We start from the raw sequence: 26,772 nt of genomic DNA on the forward strand, positions 1-26,772 counted from the left end.
TTGAGTTACCATTTGAATCCTTAAAGACTTTGAGATCTTTGTCTTAAAATCTTTGACCAATAATCTGCAAATCCACCTAGAGAGAAGAGTAAGGAAACAGAAGAGAACAGAAGTTATCCACACTATGTCTTTAAAAACCCGTTGAGGACGAGCAGATTTTGCACAGATTTTATAACACGCACGTCCCGTAGACACCTGCTCACGTACTTACTAGTACTCGGAACCAATCTTCAACGGGTTAAGGTAAGATTTAAGATGGAGAGTTTGCGGTCTTGCCATCTGAGGTGTAATAATGGGTTCCATTACATGACATTTGCTCCTGCAACAATTGCTACTATGATATATTTGCACGTTTAGCCGAACATAAATTCTACCCACAAACATACCCCTGATCCTAATTCTATAATCATCACATCAAGCTAAACCTAAAGCCCTATCACAACCGTAACCCTAATCCTTCAGTCCTTGGTCCTTGGAGAAAATGAGACTGGAGCAATTGTGGCAGGAGCAAAAGTCATGTCACCATGATAATGACCACACAATGTGCAACAACCACTCGAAGAAAGAACAAAACAGAAGATACTAAATTCTCACACACGATTTCTTTGAAGACTATATAAGGCAGACATTTATTCATCAGTCACGGAAAATGACATGAATCTATAAATTTTTACGGAGACCTTGATAAAGTCTTTCTTATGAACAATAAATCATGAAGTTTTGAGAATAACATTCACTGAAATGCCATCTATACTTACAAGAAGTTTACTGTAGAAAACTGTAGAAAACAGAGAATCATTTTGTGCTCATAAGTGAAGAAAATCAGTTGCAAGAACAAAAATATATTTTACACTGTAATGGCACACATTTTCATTAAATTGCAGGATTTTCAAAAATGTGTTTGAAGTGAAACAAGCAAACAAAAAATTGTGAATTTTTATTCAGTGTGATTTTATCCATCCCGATTAAACACTCTTTATCAATTATATCACTAAGAAAATTTCACGGATTATTCTAGATGTTCTGTGGCCGAGTGGTAGAGTATATTGGATATGGAATGCTATATAATCTACTGTTGAAGTTGTATGCAGGACATGGAAACAATCTGATCCCATATTTTTCATCGTCAGGATTACAAAGCGAATGCTAAGAATGTAAAACTGGTCAGAATGACCTATATGTTCAAATATTTAACAAAGATTCTTTGTAACATGCCGAATATCATGCATATTATCAAAGTCTCGTGCTGCCATTTTATAAGTTGAAGGTGAAAAGGCACACACACACACATACACAACTATAATAAAATGAAACACGTTGCAGACAAATGATTTCAGCTATGAGTGCTACGTCTTGTGTTCATGGATGGGAATTCTACTCAGTATCTATGTTTCGTATATAAGAGAAGGGAAGGGAAGATCCCACCCCATTACAAAATACAACCACGACTACTTAGTGTTGTGGAATCGGGAAAGAAGACACCGCAACCAAAATTAATGACTGACTGAAGTTAGTTATAAAGATGCCTTTTCCAGTATTTCCCCTCATTCTGTAACATTCACAGTGCCCAACACTGCTGATCTTTGTCTATTTCTGATCCCCCTTATAACAAAATCCAACGGGAAGAGAAAGCCGGGATTTGGATGATCTTCATTAAGGACTCCCCCCCCCCGCAAAAAAAAAACACAATAAAATAAAAAAAAAGAATAAGGAGGAGAAAAAAGTCACAGGAAAACTAGATGAGCATGAGTGTAGTTGAGGCAGTCTCTTGAAAAAGATACATCAATATTACCCCAAAATATATGCTTTTCGTTTCACATGTTACCGCGAAGACATCAATTGCCAAACCTGAAGGATCTGTAATGGTCAAGTATGCTGGTAGAAGAGTCTACAAAAGCGGGGAAATATTGTGATTTATAACGAAAACGGCGTGGGACACTTTTCAGTGAGAAGACATGTTTTCTTTTCTGTTGGTAACTCCGTTCTGATACTTGGCGTGAAGGTTATTACGCGGAAGTGCTGGCATCATTCAGCCTCAGTTAACGCAGTTAAGGGCGTCGAGATTGCCCAGGTAGTCGGCCCCCAGCCACGTGTCGTACTCATCGCGGTCCCCGACGTCGCTCAGATGCTTTGTCGAATCCTTGAAGAGGAGGTTGCTGCCGCCGAAGTCCGCCGAATCGAACATCTTGAAATTGGTTCCGGTGTCACTGCCGAACAGACCCTGCATGTATACATTGTATGACACGAAGAAGGGGTGCAGATGATGATGAGCGAACTGATAAAAGCGAATCGCCCGAATTCACGGAGGTGGTTTTGAAGATTAAACAAAGGGTGGCACGCGTCCAAAGGGTCGTAAAAATATACGCGTATGGCCTTTGTTAGTGTGGGCGAAGAATCACGTACCTATATAATTATGCTCTTTGAAATTCGCATACTAGTAACTCGTAGATTGATTCAAACTTAGCATGTAAGCTCGGACTGGCATGATAGCTCATTTTTTGTATTTTTTTTCGGGGGGGGGGTGGTAAGGAAGGCAAAAGGGGAGGGGAATGCGGGCAACCATTTTGGCAATCGCAACTGCCCAATTAAGAGGCAAATTGATAACGTAAAGAAATAAATTATCACCGATACAGATCACTGAGGATACAGCGTCAAAATTTAATGAATGGGGAAGTTGTATCCCAGTAATATTGCATGGGTGCCATAAATAAAATTGTCTTCCAAAACTGTAAGAACAGACACAAGTCATGCGGCCTCACACTTAAATAGCTTGTTTTTTTTTTCTGGCGCCGAAATGCATTTCATACTAATCGAAAACGGGCAAATAAACTCTATACAGCTGTATTTTGAAACGCTTCGAAAGTAGCGACATCTGGAGATGTACCAAAACTCACTTTCACTACAAAATCTGTTAGACAATTGAAATGCCACTTATGACACAATGTTGCCATTTTGAAAACAAAATTTCGTTTTCTCACCATGTAATACACTCCACTGTAATAATAATACACAATGCCAACGGCATTTTCTTATCAGGATCAGATCAAATGGATTAAAAAAAAATCATCTTTGAGACCTGAGCCTGGTCCAGCAAGTTCCAGATCTCCTCCCTCTCAGCCTCCGTTTTGTTGGCGGCGGTCACCACGACGTGGGCGGGCACTCTGGCCAGGTTGCAGCTCATGAACTGGTCGACGGGTGCCCTCGACCCGTTCAGACACAGCAGCTCGTAGTCCGAGCTGACGAGGTCGGCGTTCCATCCGAGGCTATCATCGTCCTCGTCTTCGAAGTCCGTATTTTCTGCCACCGTGGTGTGCTTCACGAACGCGACGTCACCCTGTCCCTCCGCAAGGCACCTGTTGTACGTCATCGAAAGAGATGAGAAAGTAATGACCAAAATGGATTTGAAGATTAGACTTACGCAGATATTACATGATACATGATAACACTTGATGTAACAGGGCTACTTCAAAGAACTTATGATGACAAGAACAAATTACACTGTTGGCCTCAATGGCTCATGTTAACGACACCATGAATTCTGTAAACGATGATAACTAAAATGATAATTATATGTAACCGATTAATCAATCATCGAGCCAGATAAGTCTTTTTTCAGAACGCCTGATCCGACCTGCGGCAGCACTTTCAATAACCATTTTAGTACCGGTAATCCTCCAATTCTATTAATCCTATTAGTGGATACCCGCATTATAGAATGCAAGATGTCGCCACTAAAGAAGCTAAAGTTTTGTTTGATTTTTGCTTGTTGTATGTATGTGTGTGTGTGTGTGTGTGTGTGTGCGTGCGCGCGCGTGTGTGTGCATGCATGCATGCATGTGCCAGAGACATACCTGAAGGCGCCAGCGTAGCCATAGTACGGTTCCGCACCGCTTCTGGCGCAGTGGCGGTCCCCTGTCCCCCTACACTGGTTGCACAAGCTGGCTGGGTTGTCGCCGTTTGGATCGTATTTGGACGATTTTGCACCAGGTGCGCAACTACTATTGAAAAATTTGCCTGCGGGTAGAAGACATCGATGAATGCATATAAACGGTGACAATAGTAACTTAGTTATTCTTAGATAGCATACGTCATGTCAACGGGAATTGGATCATTGCACTTTGCATAATAACGAAATGGCACAATAATGGAACTGGATGTTTCTTGGTCCTGACAAAAACACATGGATCAGTGTATTCTGGCCTTCGTGATGGGATGAAGATCAGAAAGCCTAATTGTCAAAGATAACAACCCTATCAGGCCAATCCCGAGTCATTCTTCTATACAGCGAGTGGATGCGGACTGTGACAGGCAATTATAACAGGGTAGATTATAGTTACGTCGTCCATCAGTCATCCTCAAGAATGCTACATGCAGTCCAGTCCAGGAGATCCTGTTAGTTTTTGTGAAATCCGGCTGAGTAAATCAACTGAATTCAGGATTCGGAATTGCCTCATACATGAAGCCTATCGTGTATTATTATCGACACATTTCATATGACCAGGATCTAAAACCAAAATTTAAACGCTGGCAGGTTTCGTCTACCCAAGATATTAACATCAATTTGCTGATATTTATTGATGTCTTATGAAGGAAAATTCAGCAATTCATTAGATATCAAAAGTATGAAACCATGCATCGAGATCTATTAGGTCACACACCCACCACCTACCTACTGCTTCCGGCACATTACACGTGGTGCTGTTAACAGTGATGTATCCCTGTCTGATCAGCGTTCCGATGGGGACGTTCCATCCAGACGTCTTGCCGATACCGGTGTGGCAGGATCTTCGCCCGGCGAGGTCGTCGAGGCCGAAATTCGTTTCCTTGCGTGCGACAGCAACGGCCCAGTAGCTGGCATCACCCTGCTCATAGTCCTCGGCAGCAACCGGAACCACGTGATGCTCACGTCCACCAGTGTACAGATCTCCCCCATCAACGGTCATCACGTCAGCATAACCCGCTGTTCGTTTGTTTTCCGAAAAAAAAAGACATGTCAAAAAAGTCTCGTATTTGGTGTAGGCCTAGACCCCCTTTCTTGTATCTTAATAGCCTTTGTTATCATCGCAATGCAACGCTAGAATAATGGACAACCTCGTCCCTCATTTTGCTATGTACACACAATGTACGCTTTCCGTTTTTTTTAATTTTCTTTTTATTTCAGGCTGTCTTCTGCATTCTTATCCCATAATACATACTACCATACTTTGTCAGATCATCGTTTCTTCCATTATCCTAAATAGCTCTGAGTCAACTTTTTTAAAATTCTATTATCGGTTTATTGTACATGTAAATGTCCAATACGTCTTATTGTTTGTGAAAACATAAATAAGACATTTGTAATTTAATGTCCAATTTAGAAGATTTTACGGAAATTGAAATTGATATATAAAGAATGGAAAATCATGTTTTGTTTTCGTTGTATAATCTCGCTTCATTCTAGTTAAAAGGTGACTAAATTTCTTTTTATTTCTTCACTCATACCAACTCGACGGGATAAACAACCATAGAAGCAATCATTCTCAGCTGTCTAATGTCGCCTAAAAAGATATAGAGAATGGTTGAGAGATGAAGAAGCGGTTGTAGGAAATGAATAGGAAAGAAAGTATGCTCCAAGTAATCCAGAATCGTTTCTGAGGCAGTAGAAACGACGGGAATAGAAGGCCCGCTTCTAACTGATTTCACGTGATTTCAACAGCAAATTCTGTAATCTTGGTAAACAAAAGCAAAGGAGATAATGTAAACCCACAAAAGGATTAGTAAAAAAAACTTTCAAATCCCCTTTTGGATTGTCGATGACTTTTGGTCATCCACACTTGAATAGTTCGTTCATGAATGCGCCCGTTGTTTCGCGTCAAAACATCCTATGGCCCTTTTGCGGTCATCTCGAAGGTACGTGCTGCGTCATGCGCGCTGGCGGCTCACCTGCAATTCTCTCCATGCACGTTCCCACACCTTCCTCCTCGTAACAGGACAGCGCCGGGGTGAGGCCGGCGGCGCTGAAGGCTGCCTTCATGCTGCGACACTTGCGGGTCTCGTCGATGGACGTGGTGCACCATCTCAGCGTGTTTGGCGGACACCTTTTCAGGCCTGTTTCAGATAAGCAGATTTTTTTTTTTTTCAGATTTATTCAATTTTTACAGATTTATTCCAGTTTTTCTATGTGGATATGCTGAACAACCTGACATCGGCCTGAAAGGGGGGGGGGGGGGAGGTGAAGGATGTCTCATTCACTACCTAGAATATTGGTGTCATGAACAAATGAAGGATCGTTATATGCCGCTTATCATAAGGGCTAGGAGAAAAAAATAGAGATCGTATTTCATAGAAAATAAAGGAATATACAATGATTTACCTATCTTTTCTTTGGTTTGGTTAGACGAAAAACCTTTTTTTGAAAAAAAAAAATCTAACCTGCAATGCTGTTAGCATAGCCTCCCAGGTATGTCTTGTAAGTCTGGGGTATTTGCAAATCCTTCAGAGAGCGTGCGTAGTCCTTGAAGAGAAGATCACGGTTCTCCCCCGAATCGAACATGCGAAATCCTCTAGTGTTGTTATCGGCAGCGAATAGCGGCTGGATTGAAATGAGAGAAAAATTAAGAAGAAATAGCCGAACACTGGTATGATATGATCGTGACGGTCATAAGCACACATCGTATAAGTATCGACGGTCCAGATTACGTGCAAGAGGCATTTCAGGAAGTATGTTCTTCAGGGGTTTTATTCTACTGTCTTTGATATACCTGACGGAATCATCAGTAGTGAAAAAAAAAATCGTCAGAATAGTAAATCAAGTAATGCCTTTAACTGTATAATATCATGAAAAAAAAATATTCCAAAAAAATAAGAGTCTCTTCTTATGATAAGGATCGACTTTGGCCGTAGCCCGGTGGCCCGAGACCACACACACACACACACACGCACACACACACACACAAATGATGTCGGGCCACCATGGCCACCAAATTTCCAAATTCAAGGATTTTAGTGGTCCCAACGTTAATGTCGAGCCATGATATATGCATAGGCCGACATGCCACTATAATTTTAGAGGATTATCTCTGTTACCACCACCATCACCAATATACGAACAGAGAAAAGAAAATGAATAAAATAATGGAAGAAATGCATACCAAAGCTGCCCTTAGTACTGACTGGAACGCCTGAATATCGTCCACCGACTTGGTAGGAGAAGTGACCACAGCGTGCGCAGGGGACTATTTAAACCAGATTACGGAGAACATTAGTAAACACATTATTCACAATTATACATACACACACACACACACACACACACACACACACATATATATATATATATATATATATATATAATATCAGTCTCTCTAATATATATATATATATACATATATATATATATATATTATGTGTAAATAAATGCCTATATATCATGAACATACTTATTCTATACTACATAAATGTTAACAAGCATGAATGAATAATATTAATATCAATAATCAATATCAATAATCAATATCAAAATTATGTTCAGCAGAAACATACCGACGGAATGGCTCCTTACAACCAAGAGCAAAAAAAAAAAATAATAATAAAAAATCACATCTAATTACACGAGTAAAAAAAGCTATTACCATACGCTTATGTGATGAAATAAAAGGAAAAGGAATAAAGATTGAAACAATCAAGTGAATACATTGACACAGTTTGATGGTGATTTCTCTTTAAAAATTCATTCCAATGGTTGTATTAAGTATACGTAAATCTTCAATGTTCTTGACATTATATTGATGTAGTGGATTATAAATGCCGTCTTAAATAAGTAGTCAACATTGTATTGTTTGTGTAGAAGGGAAAAGAACATTGCTCATTGATAGAGCTCTTGATCCCTTGTCAAACGGACTCGCTGAGTGTCACGGGATCTATAGTGAATTCATGCATAATTATTCTAGCGTACCTTGGCAAAGTTACAAGCGGGGGCATCATCGATCGTTCCCCGGGATCCATCGGGGCAGAGCAGGCGGTAGTCGTTCGGGTTGAGAGCGCTATTCCACTTGTCTCCAGCAGGCAGACCCATGTTTGCGAGGAAGGCCTCTGGCTTGATGAATGCTACATCACCAGCGCCCTCTACGAGACATCTGTAAGTGGACACCGAGACCATGTTTTATATAATTATCATAATTCATAGACGTATGACTGTGCCCGTTTGAACAAATTGATATCCTAGTACCCTAAGGATCCTATCTGCCAAGTTTAATTGAATGGATCCTTCACTTGGCTGTCACGAAGAAGCTGAATAATGTAAACTGTTCATACTCATGACGACGCAAGAAGGAAGGCGCACGACTTACGTCGGCCGATGATTGCAATACAGATCGCTTGAGCCTTTGCCACATGCAAGCTAAATATGAAATGCGGTTAGTTAATAATTGAATAAGGCTCGTTAAACATAGTTAAAAGAGACATTGTAGCACCGATAATCTCTCTAATGTATTTTGACGCTTATCTATTTATTTTTTTATGTTGCAACACTTGACATTTTACCCTATTTCGTTTCCAAATTGGGGAACCTGTTGGGCGCTGGGTCGCTTGGGTATCGCCAAACCTAACTGCATGTTGTCATATTAAAAACGAACAGATTATCTTTAACGAATGAGTAAGCCCATTTAAGTTTTCATTTAACAAACCTTTCTCCGTTTTCGGTCAATCGAGCCATCGGACTAATGTGCATTAGGCCTTTGGAACCTTCGGAATAACGAACCTTCCGATGTAGGTACGTACCCTAAAGGAATAACGAACCTTCGGGGTTACGAACCTCCGGAATGAGAAACTGTAACCCTCTCAACTCCCCCTCTTTGACTCTTTGTCTTTGTTGGTCTTAGATTGTTCAATTACCTGAAAGCTCCGGCATAGCTCTGATAGAGTTCCGATGAATCGGGCGGGCATTGCGGATTGGTACAGATTCCACACAAGTGGGCGGGGTTGGTGCCGTATGGATTTTTGGACGCGGTGAAAGCACCTGTTGTACAATGGAAAACAAACGCAAAACGGGGAGAAGATTAACTTAATGAACTTGAACATTCTCTCCGTATGATATAAATGCATACAGTACACACACATACGCACCCATCCTCACAAAAATCTCTAACCTTATAATCAGTCTTAATCCTGATTATGAAAAGACGTATCCTCCCCCTTCTCAACTCTGAATCATCAACTCAGCTTTGTAATTCACTGTATAGTAAGTCGTCGTGAATACAGATGGCCTTACATTACACTGCATACTAATGTTGCATCTAAATGTTCTAAGAGCATAATGGTTTCCAGCATGTAATATTATGTATAATGTGTTACGTATAAGAGTAAGTCTTTGATGGTTCCTTGAAATTTGCTCCTGCGACAATATTGCTCGCATGGACTATCTGCACGCTAAGCCAAACTGAAATTCTACCCACAAACAAACCCTAATCCTAATCCTCCTCATCATCCTCACATCAAACAAAACCTAAAACCCTATCATAACCGTAACTCTATGTCCTCGGAGGAGATAAGAGCGGAGAAAATAAGAGCGGAGCAATTGTTGCAGGAGCAAATGTCGTGCCACCGTTTTTGACATAAAAACACATCCTTTAAATACGAAGCACATAAACATTGTACACAATATCATGTAAACTCGATTTCAAATTGACTTCTGTTTAATCATTATGTACAAAACGAGAAAGAAATAATCAACAAGTCGTAATTAACATGGGGTGTACATCACGAGCTCGACGCCAACGAGGCATACAACCCACGAGTCATACAGCTCAAGAGTCATATAGCCCACTAGTCATCCTGCCTACAAGTCGTACAACTCACGAGTTATACAACTCTTGAGTCATACAGCCCACGAGCTGCACACTATAAAAGTGAAAAAGGTCCACGAGCACGATATCAACTAAATGAGGCTCATGAGCCGTGGTTCACGAGCGAGACTCAAGAAAAAAAAAATCCCATAGAGCTCGACATTACCTCAAGGTAATGTACGTAGTGTATAGAGATCTCGTTTAAACATTTTTAATCTAGTGTCGATTTCGTGGGACTTATTTGCCTAGTGGCGTGCTCGCGGGCCTCATTTGCCTATAGTGTCTAGCTCATGGGCCTGTTTTACTTCGTGTCTTGCTCGTGGGCTGTATGGCTCATGGACCTTTTTTATGTCTAGCTCGTGGGCTGTGTGACTCTTTGGTGTCAAGCTCGTGGGAAGACCCCATGCACATGTAACCTAATGATTATAGATTTCAATGAACGTCACTATAGAACTGCCATTTGAACTTGAAACAAAGTTGAATCTCTTTGTCGTCTAAACTGATGAAACACGTAATTCTGTCATTTTTAATCTAATTTTTGCTGCACAGGACAGCCTAGCGTGGGACAATAATTCTACCTGGGGCACAGCTCTTGTTGAAGAACTGGGCCACGGCGTTGATGTCGTCACCGCAATCGACGGGATCCATGTAGCCCTTGTCGAGCAGGAAACCAACGGGAACAACCCAACCCGCAGTCCGGCGCACACCCGTGTGACACGACTTCCTACCCTTCAGGTTGGTGATGTTGATGTCCGTATCATTGGCACGAACAACGGCGATGGCATAGTACCTCTCTGCATTAGAGGCAAATTGAGCATGCGTAAAATTTCTGTAATTATTGAATTTCACAATGTGTCCTTATTGCATCAATTAAAATAAGAAATATTACGCACTATACTTTCAATATCAACGATAACATCAAAAATGAAAAAGAAAAATATACGTAGAATAATAAGTAAAAGTAAGCAAATATCAGCTAGAACAACAAAGCATGGTACAGCTGGTATAGGTCAGGGAATTGTTGGAAAGAAATGAAACACATTGCGGAGTGCAATCTCAAATTTTAGAAGGATTTGTATACTACGTTCGTGTCATCAGCAAAGTGACGAAGTATTATCAACCAATCAAATGACACAAGAGTCAATTCTTATATATTTTTTTATATGTACTCACAACAAAATTCAGACATTTCCAGTTTTATATGAATTAAAATGAGTGTAAATCAATTAATTTCAATAGCAGTCAAACATCTCATCGTAGCAGCATTGCGAATTGAAGAGTGAGGAACACTATACTATAATTTGTGAACCAATTAAGAGTAAAAAGACAAGTGTTTTACTGGGGAGAGATGAGGGTGGAAAGAAATGAAGAGCTGTGCTTTGAAAAGGCGCTAAGTCCATTGACAAATGATGGATTTAGCGCCTTTTGGAAGCAAGCTCTTCTAATACTAAGGCATGAAGAACTGAGGAGCTGTATCTTGTCACGAATAAGACATGGGTGACCGTTACCTCTGGTGTAAGTTTCTTTAATGATGGGCACCAGGCCATACTCTTTGCCCGCTTCGTAGATTTCCCCGCCATCCAAGGTGATGAGATCCGCATGTCCGTCCCGAATCGCCTTGTAGCAGTCCTGTCCACAGATAGATAGATATATAGATAGATAGATAAGTAGATAGAAAGATATAGAAAGATAGATAGATAGATAGATAGATGGGGAGAGAGACATGGTGATGAAGATGATGATGAAGGTTTGCATTACCACAACAAAAACGTGATAGTGATTGTTATTTATAATTTCGTCGGCCTCTATGTTTTCTACTTCAAAGTGATTATTTCTGCTTTTTTTCCTCCAAACTATTAAAACCAAAACAAAAAGGGTAAATAATAGCGAGTCTCCAAATAAATAAGCATAATGAATTGGTTTTCAACTTTAGGGGCAGTAAAGTAAAGTAAAGTAATAATTATATCAAAATCTTGAAAGTAATTTAAAACACTATTTTTATACTTCATCAAAACCCATCTTTTTATTCTTCATCCTTTATATACCTTTACATACTTATTTCAAAACGTTCTGAAGACTTTAAAATTCTTACAGTGTATAGTGAAGATAATTGATATTAACTTTCGCTTCAGTCTTGTGTAGGCCTATAAGAAAATGGTAATTTCTGATTTGCTTCACCTATATTTGTATAACTTAGATTAATCTTTTATCAATTTAAAGCTTATCATTTGAAAAAGTCAAGTCTTGACACCCCCAAAATCTTACTTATGTGGCTTTCGGAATGAAGTATCAAATATGTCATTTCCTACATTTATTCTTTTTTTTCACTGTCTTCATCATGCAGGATACCGCGGTGACAAGTAAACTTTGTGTACAGAAAAACAAAGCGCCCACACAAGACGTAAAAGCCATCATTTACGCCAAAAATAAAGATGTTTCATAGTTTTTGTATCGTTTCGTTTTCTTCTTTTTTCAAGCGAAATGAAAATAAGAGAACATGACAAATGGTACACTGTCACGTAATCATGTTTATCACGTACTTATGTTTATTCAAGCACTGTCTTGTCTCGGACCAAGTCATACAATCATACAATACAAGTACTTGTTGTTTCTGTCTATAAATAGCCAACTATTTGCGTTTTTTTTTAAATATCTGGGATGTGGGTATATCCGTGATACTGTTTGGCACTACGAATATTCAAGGAAGAGTTACAGCCTTTTATGTTTGTGGTTTTATTTTAAGTCCTATCATATTCAACACTCATTGCAATTATACATTTTCATTGCATCTATTGACAAGGTCGATTACTGATCAGACTTTGAAATGACGCAGACAAATCATTAACCTGTCCCACGGAACAATAGTCACCACTTGCCATGCAAGAAATCAACGCAAATATCAAAGCATTAAAAAAGAGCTTATAGCAAGGTCCCTAACCCGTAATCTGTGCCTAATTGCCCCCTCCTCCCCTAAAATTAAATGACAACACAATTACCAGTCAAGAAACATAATAAATCTTGACCACGCACACTTCTCTTTATTGCGTGTGTGTGTCATATAGTAATAATTCACACAGTGGCATGTAAGTTTCACTGAAAGAAGATGCTGCTACTGTATACCAACGTCCACGGGAGAGAGAAAAATATAAATCAATTTTTCCTTTATTCGAGTCGTATGTCACCCGGGTCAATAGACAAAGCTGCACGTATGTTGCCCCAGGAGGTCGTATCGCTGTCTGAAGGAATCACAGAATCAATTCGTTATTAAACAATACCGTTGCCGAGATACTTTTAACTGGGGATTGTGTTTCAATGGTTTGTTTGTTTGTTTGTTTGCTTTTATTTCTGCATTCAATCAGATGCAATTTGAATGCAAACTTCAAAAAGTACAAAGACAAAGAATAACAAGTGCAGTGAAATAAATCGATAACAGTACATAAATAGATTCACATAGGTGATTGCATTGAGCAATGTAGATACACAGAAACATCAAATAAAATATACAGTATTTTTCAGTAAACAGCAGAGATAATTGAATGCAGGAGACCACCATCATAAGCGATTAAGCTTGAAATGGATGGAGGCCTCATAAAATGACTATCCAACGACATAACTCTCTTGGAGGAAGGTGATCAGGTGAGTGCAGTGCAGTTGCAGGTGAGAGTGCAAGATGCAGTTGTAGGAAGAAAATTGAGATTGACAATAAGATGACAATCTATACTATAAATATTTGTTAGCTCAATTGGTTTGGAGAATATAATTGTATCAAATATCGTTTAAGTGAAGCTTTCAAAGAATAAATACTTGAACAAGACTTTATATTATCCGGGAGATTATTCCAAATATCCGGACCCGAATGTCTTATAGATTTGTGTGTCACTAATAATTTGGGATTCAAAAGGTGGAAATTTCTACATATACGAGTAGGGTACGAATGGACAGAACTATTGAACCTAAACATGTTATCAAACGATGATGGAAGTTGATGATGTATATATTTGAACATAATTACTGCTACTTGAATAATATTCAAATCAAAAACCTTCAATGTTTTAAGCTCATGAAATAAAGAATCAGTATGAGCCAGAAAATGCGATCCTGTACAAATACGTATAACTTTCTTTTGTAATTTAAATATAGAATTTATTTTGGTAGAGCCGCAAGTGCCCCATACAACATTGCAATAACTTATATATGGGAGAATTAAGGAATTATATAATAGAAATAAAGTTGAACGAGGAAGAAAGAACTTCAGCTTGGAAATTATCCCTATATTTCTAGAAATACACGTTGTAACATAATGTAAATGCTCATTCCAAGTCAAACTTTCATCTATATATACTCCTAGAAATTTTGAATTCATTTTCTTTTCTAATGGGATATCATCAATGTTAATATGTATCAACGTATCTTCATTATGAGAATGAAGTTTGAAATGAATAAAATGAGTCTTTTTTATATTCAAAGAAAGTTTATTAGACTTAAACCAATTTGATACTTTACTAATTTCAATATTTAAAGTGTCATTTAAAATCTTAAGATCTTTATGAGAATAAAATATATTCGTATCATCAGCAAATAGAACAAAAGAGAGAAGAGAGGATGTATTTATGATATCATTAACATAAAGAAGGAATAATAATGGGCCTAAAATTGAGCCTTGAGGAACACCACATTTAATTAAAAGGGGGTCAGATTCACAACCATTAAAAATAACATATTGTCTTCTATTAGTTAGATAATCTTTAAGCCATAAAAGTGCTTGTCCTCGAATACCGTAATGACTAAGTTTGGTGAGTAAAATAGAATGATCAAGAGTATCGAATGCTTTACTCAAATCGCAAAATATACCTGCAACATGTTCTTTGTTTGCAAAAGCACTCGTGATTTTGTCATAAATTTGTATTAGTGCTAAATCAGTTGAATAATTTTTTCTGAAACCATATTGATTGGGAATAAGTAAATCATACTTATTAATAAATTTAAGAAGTCTATTATAAACAATTTTTTCTAAGATTTTGGATATACTAGGCAATAAAGAAATAGGACGATAATTGCTAATTTCATGAGGATCATCTTTTTTATGTACAGGATTAACTTTCGCTATTTTCAGCAGGTCAGGGAAAATACCTTGTGATAAAGAAAGATTAAATATATAACTTAACGGTTCTGCGAGTGGATAAACTATTTCTTTCAATAACATCATACTTATTTTATCAGAACCACAAGATTTAGAGCTATTTAAAGATTTAGTGATACTAATGATTTCACTGGGACTTGTTGGGTTAAAATAAATAGACTCTTGATTTTGGTCAAAAAGATAATCTGTAAAATGAGCAGAAGTATTGCTAATTTTAGTAGCAAGTTCCGGACCGATATTAACGAAAAATGAGTTAAATGAATTAGCATACATATTAGGATCATTTATTTTAATACCGTTTAATGTGATATCATCCGTTGGCGGAGAATCAGGCTTTTTACCTAGGACCTCTTTAATAATTTTCCATGTTGCATTAATATTCAAAGAAACCTTTTTCATTCTATCAGAAAAATATAATCTGCGGGATAAACGAATCAATTTTGTCAATTTATTTCGATAAACTTTATACATATTCAAATTAGATTCAGTTGGGTTACGAATATGTAACTTATACAAAAAATTACGAGTGTTTATGGATTTCAAAATACCTTTTGTAATCCAAGGATTTCTTGGTTTATTTCGGTTACTTTTTATTCTGCATAAAGGAATATTATTTTCATAATGATACAACAATTTATCATTAAAACATTTATATACCAAATTAACATTGTTAATACTATAAATATCTGTCCATTCCTCTAAAAATAAATTCTGTTTCAATAATTCCACATTACGTTTTGACTCTTTATAGTACCATATTTTATCATGTAATTTATTGCGACCCACTTTACATTCACAAATTGAAAATATTGGTAAATGATCAGAAACTTCAGAACATAATATACCCCCCATAATTGTATTATTATACACATTCGAAAATATATTATCAATCTGAGTTGACGAGTGTGGATTTATCCTGGTGGGTTTATTGATAATCGACATAAAACCATATGAATACATTAAATGCATAAAATTAAGGGAATTATTGTTATCGGATGTGGGGGAAAAGTTAATGTTGAAATCACCAAAAATAAAAACATGTTTGCTTTCATTACCTATCTTATGGAGATATAAATCCAATTCATCACAAAATAATTCACAATTCAGATCAGGAGGTCGATAAATTAAACCTATAATAACGTTTTTAGAGATTGGGTTCTCAATTTCAATAAATAACGTTTCTGCATATCTTAACGTGATTTCAGAACGGATTTTGAACTGTAAATTTTGCGCAATATAAAACGCAACACCGCCACCCCTTTTTCCTTGACGATCAGCCCTAACTAATTTATGATTGGGTAAATTAAAGATATCTGGGGAGTTTTGATGTAACCAAGTTTCACTTATTCCAATAACAGAAAATTCAAAATTGTTTAAAGAGTGCAAAAGATTTTCCATATATTCAAAATTTTTATTCAAACTCCTAGAGTTTATATGAAGAAGTGAAATATTATCTGAACTATACGATACAATATCATTGAATTCAAGGGGTGTGTAATATTTACTGTCGCGCATAGGCATAATGTCAGCAGGAATATCGGGGGTATTCACATGTGACGACGCCATTCCGTAATACAGAGATGTAAATTACCGGAGATTTGAGAGACAACAACTGCATAGGTGCTAATGTGCATTTTGCAAGTGCATACTACTGTGCAGGTGTGTGTGCAAAGTGCAAATGTGTGTGGGGTTTCAATATACAATACAAAATTTGGTACAATTAGACCCATCTTGGTCACACTTACAATAATTACTAGTACGCAATTACAACAGATCACCAGGGGATAGCCGGACCACTCAGTATAAAGGTGTTGTGTTTTAAAACACGTACAGACAGAGAATTCAAGGACCGTGACACTTGCCCAGTTAAAGTTCAGGGAGACTTTCCCGTATACAGGGGGGGGGGGGGGGGAGTAAAGGGGAGTAAACAGTAAAGGTACATTTCTTGCAACATCTGTATTGGCTATTGAATGTGGGACTTTTAACCATGCACCCATTAACACACGTTCTTTCAAACAAAGCTCACCCAGTGATTGCTCTTTATCATGTATACTATTTTATCACGCGCAAGATGTACCAAAGTATATTATATACATTCTTTGTAAACACGTGTATGAAGAAGCCAACAGGCAAGATATGTTTGTTGTACTATATTCTCATTTATTTTGCTGTGTGTGTGTGTGTGTGTGTGTATCCTCATTTTTTCTTATTTGTTCTCATTTGTTTTGTTTAGTTTCTTGTTCTTTTTCTGGGTCTTTTGCTAAATTGTGTGAGGCTTTGACTTATATATATAGTTGTATTATGTGGAAAATATAACTATGTGACCGATTCTATGATCCATTGTTACTCTACGTTCAAGCTGACTTTGATGACTACAGTAAGACAGAAAAAAAACCTATAACTGTAAGCCAGATCTATAGACCAAATTACTAAAAAAAAAAGTATAAAAGATTTTGCGTGATATTCATCTAAAATTTACTGTCTCTCTACCACCTCCGGAATTCCATCCATCTCCCCCTTCCTCCATAAAAAAGAAACCAAAAAACAAATACGAAAACAAACAAGAAACACATAAACAATAAGAACACACATGAAAGCATAAATTTTGACAGCCAAAGGAATCAACAACTCTGTCTGCGGGGAAGTCAATATTCTAGCCTTTTTGAATTAAATTCAATGTTTCAGCTTCTTCAAACGATAAACATGATAAAGCCGATTTGTTTCTAGAACTTCAAACTCATCTGAAAAGAAAAAGAAAGTGAGTAATAATGTTCACGTGTTCAATTTCTCTATTGTCTGGCAATAAATAACACTGTACGACAGTGTTTGTTGATGCTTGTTGTTTGTTTATGCAATAAAAGGTGTTTTCTTTCTCCGTTGAAAAAAAAAAAATCATCTTACCCCGACCTGCTTTTCAAGCGATTGTTCTCCTGGATGTTTTATGACAGGTGCAAGTGTTAGTGACACGAAAGTGACTTCACCCTTGTTGGCCCGAGACACGTCTCCCTACGGAGAGGGGAGGGGGTTGTATTTGACGTCTCGATTCCAAAACTCTAAAGCCCTTTTTACACTTGTGTTTCTTAACCCCGGACTTTCTCTGACCCAGGACTATCGTTAGTCCCGTACCAAATTTTTTCAGCTTTTTACACTGGCCAATTAGTCCCGTACTATCTCTTGTCCGGGGCTAAGGAGAAAACTGACCTCTTTACACTCGTATTTCTTAGCCCTGGACTTTCCAAACCACATGAATATTCCTGGTTACGCTGTGCACTGTACACGTACACGCACGCACCGGCAGCACTTGATTACCTCGTTTCTGATTGGTCAGTGGGGGTCGGACTTCGTCTCCGTCGCATAGCCTCGGATTGTTTTTTCGTTCTGTTTACACTCACTTGCTTGGCACCGCAATTGCGGTGCTAACCCTGCTATTTTGCAGGGCCAGATAGTACCGGACTATCGGTGGGGCTAGCCCACTTTGGCAAAAACGAGTGTAAACAGAAAGTGGGCTAAGGATAGTCCCGTACCAACGGTGGGCTAAGGCCCCATCCCCTTAGCCCCATCGTTGGTACGGGACTAAGCAAAAATTTACAAGTGTAAAAATCCCTTAACACTAAACCCACTCCCCCCTCCCCCCCCCCTCCCCGTCACATGAAATTTCACTCTCAACAAAACTACACATCATCCTAAGTCTGAAGAGGTGTGACCTCAATGCTTCAGGTGACTTAAATTAGTGACGTTCATCAAAGAGTATGACAGACGTTTCATCAAAATTCTACATAAAACAAGAAAATTATGGCTTGTATGGGATTTCCCAAATTTTCACAGGTTTTCACTACTCTAAAGCAGATGAACTGATGACATCATCTTCCTGAACTGGATTTTTTTTTTTCAGATTAGTGAATTTTAACGCGAAGCATAGCTTTAACCCTCTGTGTGGTTTTAGTGCTGATAGGGACAGAAAACCATATAGCATTGTACACACCGTCCAAAGTCCCGGGCACGAAAAGTGTTAAATGGCTTTATCCGCCTGGTGCCTAGTGTCCATTTTCAAGCATGACGTCACCAGGTTGAACGGAGTCGAATTACCTTGTTGCTGAGGGCTTGCATCTACTGAAATCTAGACATTTTAACTGTTTTTTTTTCTGTAATTTGTCAACTTTTGTCACGTCTTGTCTGCTAGCTTGTTTTTCCGTGTTCGTTAAATTCTCTGAAAGGGCAGTAAAGTAAAGACTGCGGGGAAAATATTATGAGTGAAATTCTACCTGTATATCGATCGGATCCGTCAAGATACCTTCACAGTCTTGGCTCATAAACACAGACTTTGATTTATGCCCCAGGACTTTGCTGTGGGTGTTTGATATACACAGGCACACACTCACGCACACTCTCACACTTTTAAATACAAACGTGTGATGTGCTGGGTTTGTTTGAAATCTATATATTTCAATACATATGATCCAGAACATGCTTATAAATCTCAGAGGACGAATACAGGATTTCTAAATCCGCAGGTGTATGACGAAACTGCTGATCAGGGATACTGTAGGTGTTTCCCCTTTCGCCAACTTCAGAGTTATACCATGAAAATTCCCGGATATCCGGGTGCGAAACATAGCATACAAAACAGAAAAAAAAAAGAAATACAAAGCAAAACAAAAAGCCATGAAAAATAACCATGGGATGTATACCAAAAGAGAAATTGCCCATTCAGCAGCAAAAGTGATTGAGAGAGAAAAAAGAAAGCAAAGTATTATATCATGTTCAACGAAGAGAAAATTGCATGTTTTGATTGGGAAGGAAACTAGGGATGCGTGTATTGTTCCCCCCTTTTTTTTTTTGCAAATAATGCAAATTTAATGGTACCTTCTTTCTCGCTCTTTTAACGCTGTTCTTCAGCATGCACAGGCTGCTAAAGGAAAGGCCTATGGACCAGGTATCTTAATGTATAATATTAAGATTATATTTTAAGTAAAGCATTGGGTCTCCTATTTGCTGTCTGATTTTCTTCTCTTTTCTTTCGCAAGTTAACCACAGGAACTTTGGACACATACAAAGTAAGTCTCTTCTACAGGGCTTCAGCGCTTCTGTTCTGCATATATATAATACTGTATTCATATATATTTATATAATTATATATATGAAAGTGCTTACATCCCTGACGAAGGGGGAGGCCCCCTAAAAATCGGATTTTAAATTAAAATTAATGGAATTGGCATTTGTGGCATTATTATTACTATAAATACATATATGTCCATATATATGTTTATGTGTATAGAATACATGTTTACATTTTCTGCAAGTTTATACCTTTGAACATCTGCACACACATGGAGACACATAGACATGCGAAGACTAAGAAATTTCTCGTTTAGGTAATCACATGAAAAATATGTAATCATTCTGACTTATAGAAATTCATATTATATTAAAACTAAACCAAAATAAAAGTAAGTTTTTTTTTAACTTTCTCATCTTCAAATAAATAAACAAAAATAGCAAAATGCCGTACGCATTCGGCTGCATTCAACTTGATGGAAGCATAATCTATCTCTTGAGTTAAGAAAAATAACAGTCCGTTATCAAGATCAAAATAACCAAATACTCAGTCGGTGTTCATTGGATACTCTTTTTGAACAGAAAAACAGAAAAAAAATCCTCCCACAACCAAAACGAACAACAAAAGATATACCGATCATTCTTCCGATTTTTGTCATGAAATCGGCATACTTCTTTGACCGCTTGGATGTTAGTTTTCAACTGCATTCATTCCTATTAGTGCGCAATACACACTATCAGGGCTATAATAGGCAAAACACCAGCTGTATTCAAAGTTGGTACTGTTTTTATTCAAAACGAATAACAATTAAACAAAATTAATGACTATGACAGATTATACAACTGCAAGTTTCATGTGTGCTTAAACTGTAAAGATATGCGTTTCTAAAGTAGATTTGAATTGAGTTATACAGGCAATTTGTCTAACAATTTGAATTTAATTACTACCTAATTGTCACATTCAAAGGGCAGTAATATCCATTGTGGAAGAAGGTGAATCTATCCTAAATGTCGATTTAGTGTGTTCACACTTTGTGTTCAGATAACCGACAAGGTGAAAACGCCCCGAATATGACAGTGTCAAGATTATTTCACACTGTGCTTTTTTTTTTCTTCTCAACAGGATATTCACATAGTAATGTTAGGTTTCACACTTCGAATTGATGATTCACAACGTGATATGCTCGAATCTGAAAGTAGGAAGAGATTCACACTGTGTTCACAATGTATTCACACAGTGTTTCCCATTTTGTTTCACGTAGTGGAACACTGTGTTCTTCAAGCAGGCGAGGAAAGTCGTTAACCACACACACGGAGGAGAAGATGAGAAATTGTTGCTAGTAATACGGTCATGAAAAACATTCATATTTCAACTCTTCCATTTTCACACCGTTTGAAACACGGTAGTAAGCTCTTTCGAAATTTAGCTATTTGCCATATTCCTGAAATTTCTTCTTTTTGTAAATGAGATATCTATAGAGCTTCGTGTTTTTAAACACTGTAAAATCAACCATGATACGCACAAACGCACACACGAAATATCTGCATTCATTTTTAAATACCTAGGTTTTAAATGCCTACTATAAGCTGAAACTCCCGATTACACATTTCCTATTCTTTACCCCTTTACACCCATAAGACGAATGTAACGTCAGTTGTTTCTAAACACAAAATGGAATTAAATCTCATGTTTATCGAAAAGCACTTGCTTTTAACGGGGGGGGGGGGGTTCTTAAAAGGGAAGAATTTTTCTTTACCTTTTCATACACTGGAGGTATTATGGTCATCCGGTTGGAGTACTGGAATCTTACTAAGGATACTCTGAGTTCATGACTGGCCATATCCCATTAATACATGCACCCTGTTACAAATTTGCACAAGATTATTGAAATAATTTTTCGTCTCTGTATAGGTGCATATGACCAACATTGAATCAGTCCCTACTATTGGTAAGTGCTATAAAAGTACTGTATGTCTTCATGGCATTAGCTTTGAAATCAAGACATTGATATATGTATGGTTCTTTCAACAATGAAACAATATAGACTTAATGATATTTTAACATTAAGAATTTATGAATTTCAAGACGTTATATTCATATTTCATGAGCCTGGTGTTAATGCCGTTTAAGAAAAATAGAAATATTAATATCACATTATAGATGTCCCAGTTGAAAAGAACACAGGACGTTCATAATGTGTTCACATAGTCGGCTAACGTGAAAACGTCCGAGTTTAATAGTGTATAGATGGTTTCACACTATGGTGTGGTTTTTCACAGAGTGTTCACGTAGTCATGTTCTATTTCACACTTTCATTTGATGATTCACAGTGTGTTCACAACATCAAAACGCTCGAATTTAACAATGCGAAGAGATTTCGCACTGTGTTCTAAATGTGTTAACACTGTGTTTCACATTGTGTGTCACACTGTGGGACACTGTGTTCTTTTCAGTAAGGGTATGACCTTGAAGATAGTCCATTAGTACCAGGGGCGGATCCTGGAATTCTGTAAAGGGGGGGGGGGGGGGCGTGACTAATATTTCTGGTGCCACTTCCGGGTTTCATTTCATTTTTTTTCTTTTTATTTCTTTTGTTTTTAACGAAAAATAAAGGGGGGGGGGCGTGCGCCGGTTTCGCCCCCCTCTGGATCCCCCACTGAGCCCCGACTGTCAACATTCATCCATAATATGTTATAAAATGTGCTTTAGAATCTCTGCAATCTAATTGGTCAATTGTCATGCATTGACTTTTACTGATCCACACTGAGCCATGCGTCCGGTAAAATCCGAACGCATGGCTCAAGTCTTGTATAATGTTGTAGGTATGTCGGTCGCATGATGGGGAAAATGGTTGTATTTTATGAATTTACGGGCACATTTTATAACACAAATGATGCACAGGCCTATTTCATGGATCAGTGAAAAATTGGATGTTCTCGTTTAACTTTGGTCTAAAACCCACTCGCTGTGCTCGTGGGTTTAAGCAGTTCTAAAGTTAAACTCGCGCATTCAATTCTCACCGATCCACTCTGTCCTGTGCATCATTTGTATACTGAAGTTAAAGGGACTGTATAATACTGGTTGAGGTGGGGATTCAGGTTTATAACATTCCTAAGTGAGATAATGAAAAACCTCTTATAAAATGTGAAAGAGCATGTAATTTTAAGAAGGATTCAACGTTTATTTGATGAAAATTGTTTTCAAATGGCTGAGATATAAAAAAAACAAACCTGATAATAATAAAAGGCGACATGCAACGCCTATTATTAGGATCTTTTTGTTTCACCTTGTTTTTGGATATCTCAGCCAATTCAAAACCGATTTTCATCAAATAAACTTTTGATACCCTTTAGAATTGCATGCTCTCTAACATCTCATAGAGTGGTTTATGAATATCTCGCAAAACGTTAGATGCTAAATCCTCACCTCAACCAGAACTGCACAGTCTCTTTAAATCTTACCGCATGTTCGCCCCTCCTCACGCATTCCACTTCGAGCTCCAAACTGTAGGCTCGGAAGGCGTTCTTCATCTCAACGCATTTGGCCTCCTCCTCGACCGAGATCGTGCACCACCTCATCGGAGGTTTCGTCTCCTCCGATGGCGCGGTCGTATCTGGAACTGATAAAAAAAAAAGAGAATTAGTGATGCTCTGTGATAATACGAATTTTGATAACTGCACAATCACAATGATTATGATAAAACTGGTGATAATGATGCTCAGGATTTTATTTTCGTTAAATTCCTATCGAGCACCCTTCGAACACGATGCAGTTTTAGTCACAACGATTGGCACCACTAGCGTATACAACTTAAAAACAGCAATAAAACGTGAAAACAATCCCGTTCATGATGATGATAATCATAGCGTTGAAAACACTATTTCAAACTTAGGTAGCTGAATTTAGTGATTGTCGAACATGACTGACTGAATATGAATTTTATGAGTTGTATGCTGCCATCACTGAAAAAGATCTATGAAAAAAATAATATAATAAGGCGTCTATTGAATGGTTCATTCTACTCTTACACTGTTTTCTAAGGGAAATACTGAGCCACTTTTAGATTTTTTACTTTTTCAAAGTGTAAAGCGCTTATTTTTATCCATATTTTTATACCGTCGTATGTATATAATATAATTCTATAATTTCAAAGACTGCTTGTAGCATGTAGAGAGTAAAATGATGTTACAGCTCAGATCTTTAAGAGCTTTTGAACTATTGTTAAACACCGTCTTTATTAAATACTTGTTGTAATGTTATAACAATTGCAGTATGGAATGTTTATTCAAAGAACACAAGTCTATAAAGTGACTAGCAGAAAGGTAAAGGAACAGTTTGCTATGAGCTAAATCCCTGTATGATGATTTTTGCAGGCAGGTAATACAAAAAAAAAAAATGATAGTAATGTAGATCACCCTCATCACAAGTCTCGGTGTTGATGTGTTTTTTATGCTTTTCTGGAAAGAGGTGTGTTATTAAATTTGACATGACATTTATTAATGATGATCAAGGAGTATCGTTATAACATCAAGTCTGGAAATCCAATAGTAGGAAGGGAATCATGTAATAACGCAATGACATAACATAAAAGTATATATGATTTCGAGCTTATTTTGGGTAAAATGGATAGTGCACTCGCCTTTGCTAAAGTGGGTTTGCAGGAACTTGCTCACTTACATTTAACCAAAATTGATTTTAGCTGCATTCTTAAAACCACTACATTTAAAAAAAAATATATGTACCTGGAGATGACATCGAGGTGGGAACCCAAACGGCAAATGCGATGAAAACTAGCGTGATCATGGCGGGATTCGACATGTTTTCCAAAGTTGCAAATACGATTCTCACTCAGATTTGTCAGAAAACGTGGGCAATCGTGCTTGTGTCTTTCGTGCAGTGGTTGGTTATGACTACTGCTGACCAAATTCCTCGAGTTGCGAGTCTATTTAAGAGAGGCTGTCTCGGATCATCTGCATCAACAGAGGGAAGAGTAATTTTTTGAATTGTTTAAAACTTTCTTAAAGGTGGAAGACGAGCTAGAACTTCATTGGTCCAGAGATTGACGAGCATGCGCATGGCATTGCGAAGAGCGCAAGGTGAACTTGAAAGCCATGCCTCAAGAGTTTATTCAACCGGGCCGGGACTGTCCCCGCTTTACACCAAACAGGACGAGTGAGAGGGGTTAGGGCGTTAGGTGTCAAATGTCAATCTTCAGCCAGACGGAATGTGATCTCGAATTTCAGAGCCTCCAATAAGAAATCATACGGAGAATGTCAATGGTTGGGGAAGAAAACAAGTACCCGTACCAGTTCGTGCGTCAATTTTGTTCTGGAAGGATTCCACAGTTCCAGGATGTGATCATGTTATATCAAACTTGCGAACGAATTGCACATATCTGTTTATTTCTTCGTTTGTTTGATGTTATTGTTCCATATTCAACGTTTCAACAATGAAACCATGAACATAAAAAAAAGATGAATGGGTAAATTGTCAAGTACAGCATTAAGAACAATTAAACATGCGAAATATGAGGAATCTACATAAAAGCATTGGTTGTAAGGTGTAGATTCCCAGATGTTGATATGAGATAGATATTTACTTGATATCTACAATTGAAAAGAATAACAATTCATGAATTATGGAAATACAAACGTTGAAGAACATTAAAAAAAAAGACAAAGAGAAGACAAAGAAAACAATGTCCGCAGCACAAAATTTCTAGAGAGTTGAGTGATCATCCCAACAAGGTACAAGTCAGATACATTATACAATGACAAGATTTATACAAGATTACGTGCCACTGATATCGAGTAATATTTGAATGTATAAATTTTCACTTCCTTTAGTCCATCATTCGATCACCACTAGCTTTCCTATGCTGATTCCATTAGCTTAGCATCAAATCAAATCAAATCAAATCAAGTTTAAACGGCAAATTGTCATTTTTTTGCGTTTGTGTTTGGTTTTCTTTTTCATTATTCTTTGGGGACATCAACTATCAAGCACCTGTTTAAGATAGAGCTCTGCATTTTCTTACACTCTAAAACTAAAAACAATGTATTGTTGACTTCTTTGATTTCATTTGATTTGCTCAAAGACGTTGATAATTATTGTGATCATTATACACTGCAAAACCCTAACAAAAAAAGTCCTGTGGTACTCCCAGTGGTACTTGTCGGTACCACACAATGTACCACACATTTGTAATGTTACCACAGGAACTGTGTGGTACTGTACCACAGGCTTGTAGGGTACTCCCTGTAGTACTTGTCAGTACCACACAATGTACCACATATATAAATGCTACCACAGGAACTGTGTGGTACTGTTTTACAGGCTCATGTGGTACTCCCTGTGGTACTGGTTGGTACCACACAATGTACCACACAAATATATGCTAACACAGGAACTGTGTGGTACTGTGTCACAGGCTCGTGTGGTACTCTGGGATGTACCACAGGGCAGTACCACAGGACAGTACCACAAGACAGTATACACACAAATTGTCCTGTGGTATTTTGGGATGTATACCACACAACAGTACCGCAGGACAGTACCACATGAATTGTCCTGTGGTATTGTGGGACATACCACAGGAGAGTACAACAGGAAAGTATCACGGGATAGTACCACAGGACAGTACCACACAACTTGTTCTGTGGTATTTTAGGACGTACCACAGGACAGTACCACAGGGCAGTTCCACAGGACAGTACCACAGGAAAGTACCACAGGGTAGTACCACAGGACAGTGC

At 37.8% G+C, this 26,772-nt stretch overlaps 1 protein-coding gene across 1 annotated transcript; it reads right to left on the reverse strand.

The window, feature by feature from the left end:
- Positions 1–1,691: 1,691 nt before the first annotated feature.
- On the reverse strand, positions 1,692–24,986 carry LOC139718103 (melanotransferrin-like). The gene is made up of 13 exons (XM_071629594.1): positions 24,760–24,986; positions 23,479–23,636; positions 11,330–11,450; positions 10,400–10,615; positions 8,872–8,995; positions 7,934–8,114; positions 7,131–7,214; positions 6,412–6,571; positions 5,923–6,087; positions 4,670–4,960; positions 3,852–4,014; positions 3,077–3,353; positions 1,692–2,221 (listed from the first exon to the last, which is right to left on the reverse strand). Exons 1-13 carry the CDS (start codon positions 24,833–24,835, stop codon positions 2,036–2,038), a joined length of 2,202 nt encoding a protein of 733 aa, XP_071485695.1. The 5' UTR covers positions 24,836–24,986; the 3' UTR covers positions 1,692–2,035.
- Positions 24,987–26,772: the final 1,786 nt, after the last annotated feature.

Source organism: Diadema antillarum, unplaced genomic scaffold, assembly GCF_040938485.1.
Source record: "Diadema antillarum isolate AM-2024a unplaced genomic scaffold, OU_Dant_1.0 scf00000088, whole genome shotgun sequence".
Lineage (NCBI taxonomy): Eukaryota > Metazoa > Echinodermata > Echinoidea > Diadematoida > Diadematidae > Diadema > Diadema antillarum.

Coding starts and splice junctions, on each gene's coding strand:
- LOC139718103 (XM_071629594.1), bottom strand. CDS start 24,835: ATGTCGAATCCCGCCATGATCACGCTAGTTTTCATCGCATTTGCCGTT. Junction 23,637..24,759: donor CACCTCGATGTCATCTCCAG/GTACATATATTT, acceptor TTTTTTTATCAG/TTCCAGATACGACCGCGCCA. Junction 4,961..5,922: donor GTGCATGGAGAGAATTGCAG/GTGAGCCGCCAG, acceptor ACAAACGAACAG/CGGGTTATGCTGACGTGATG.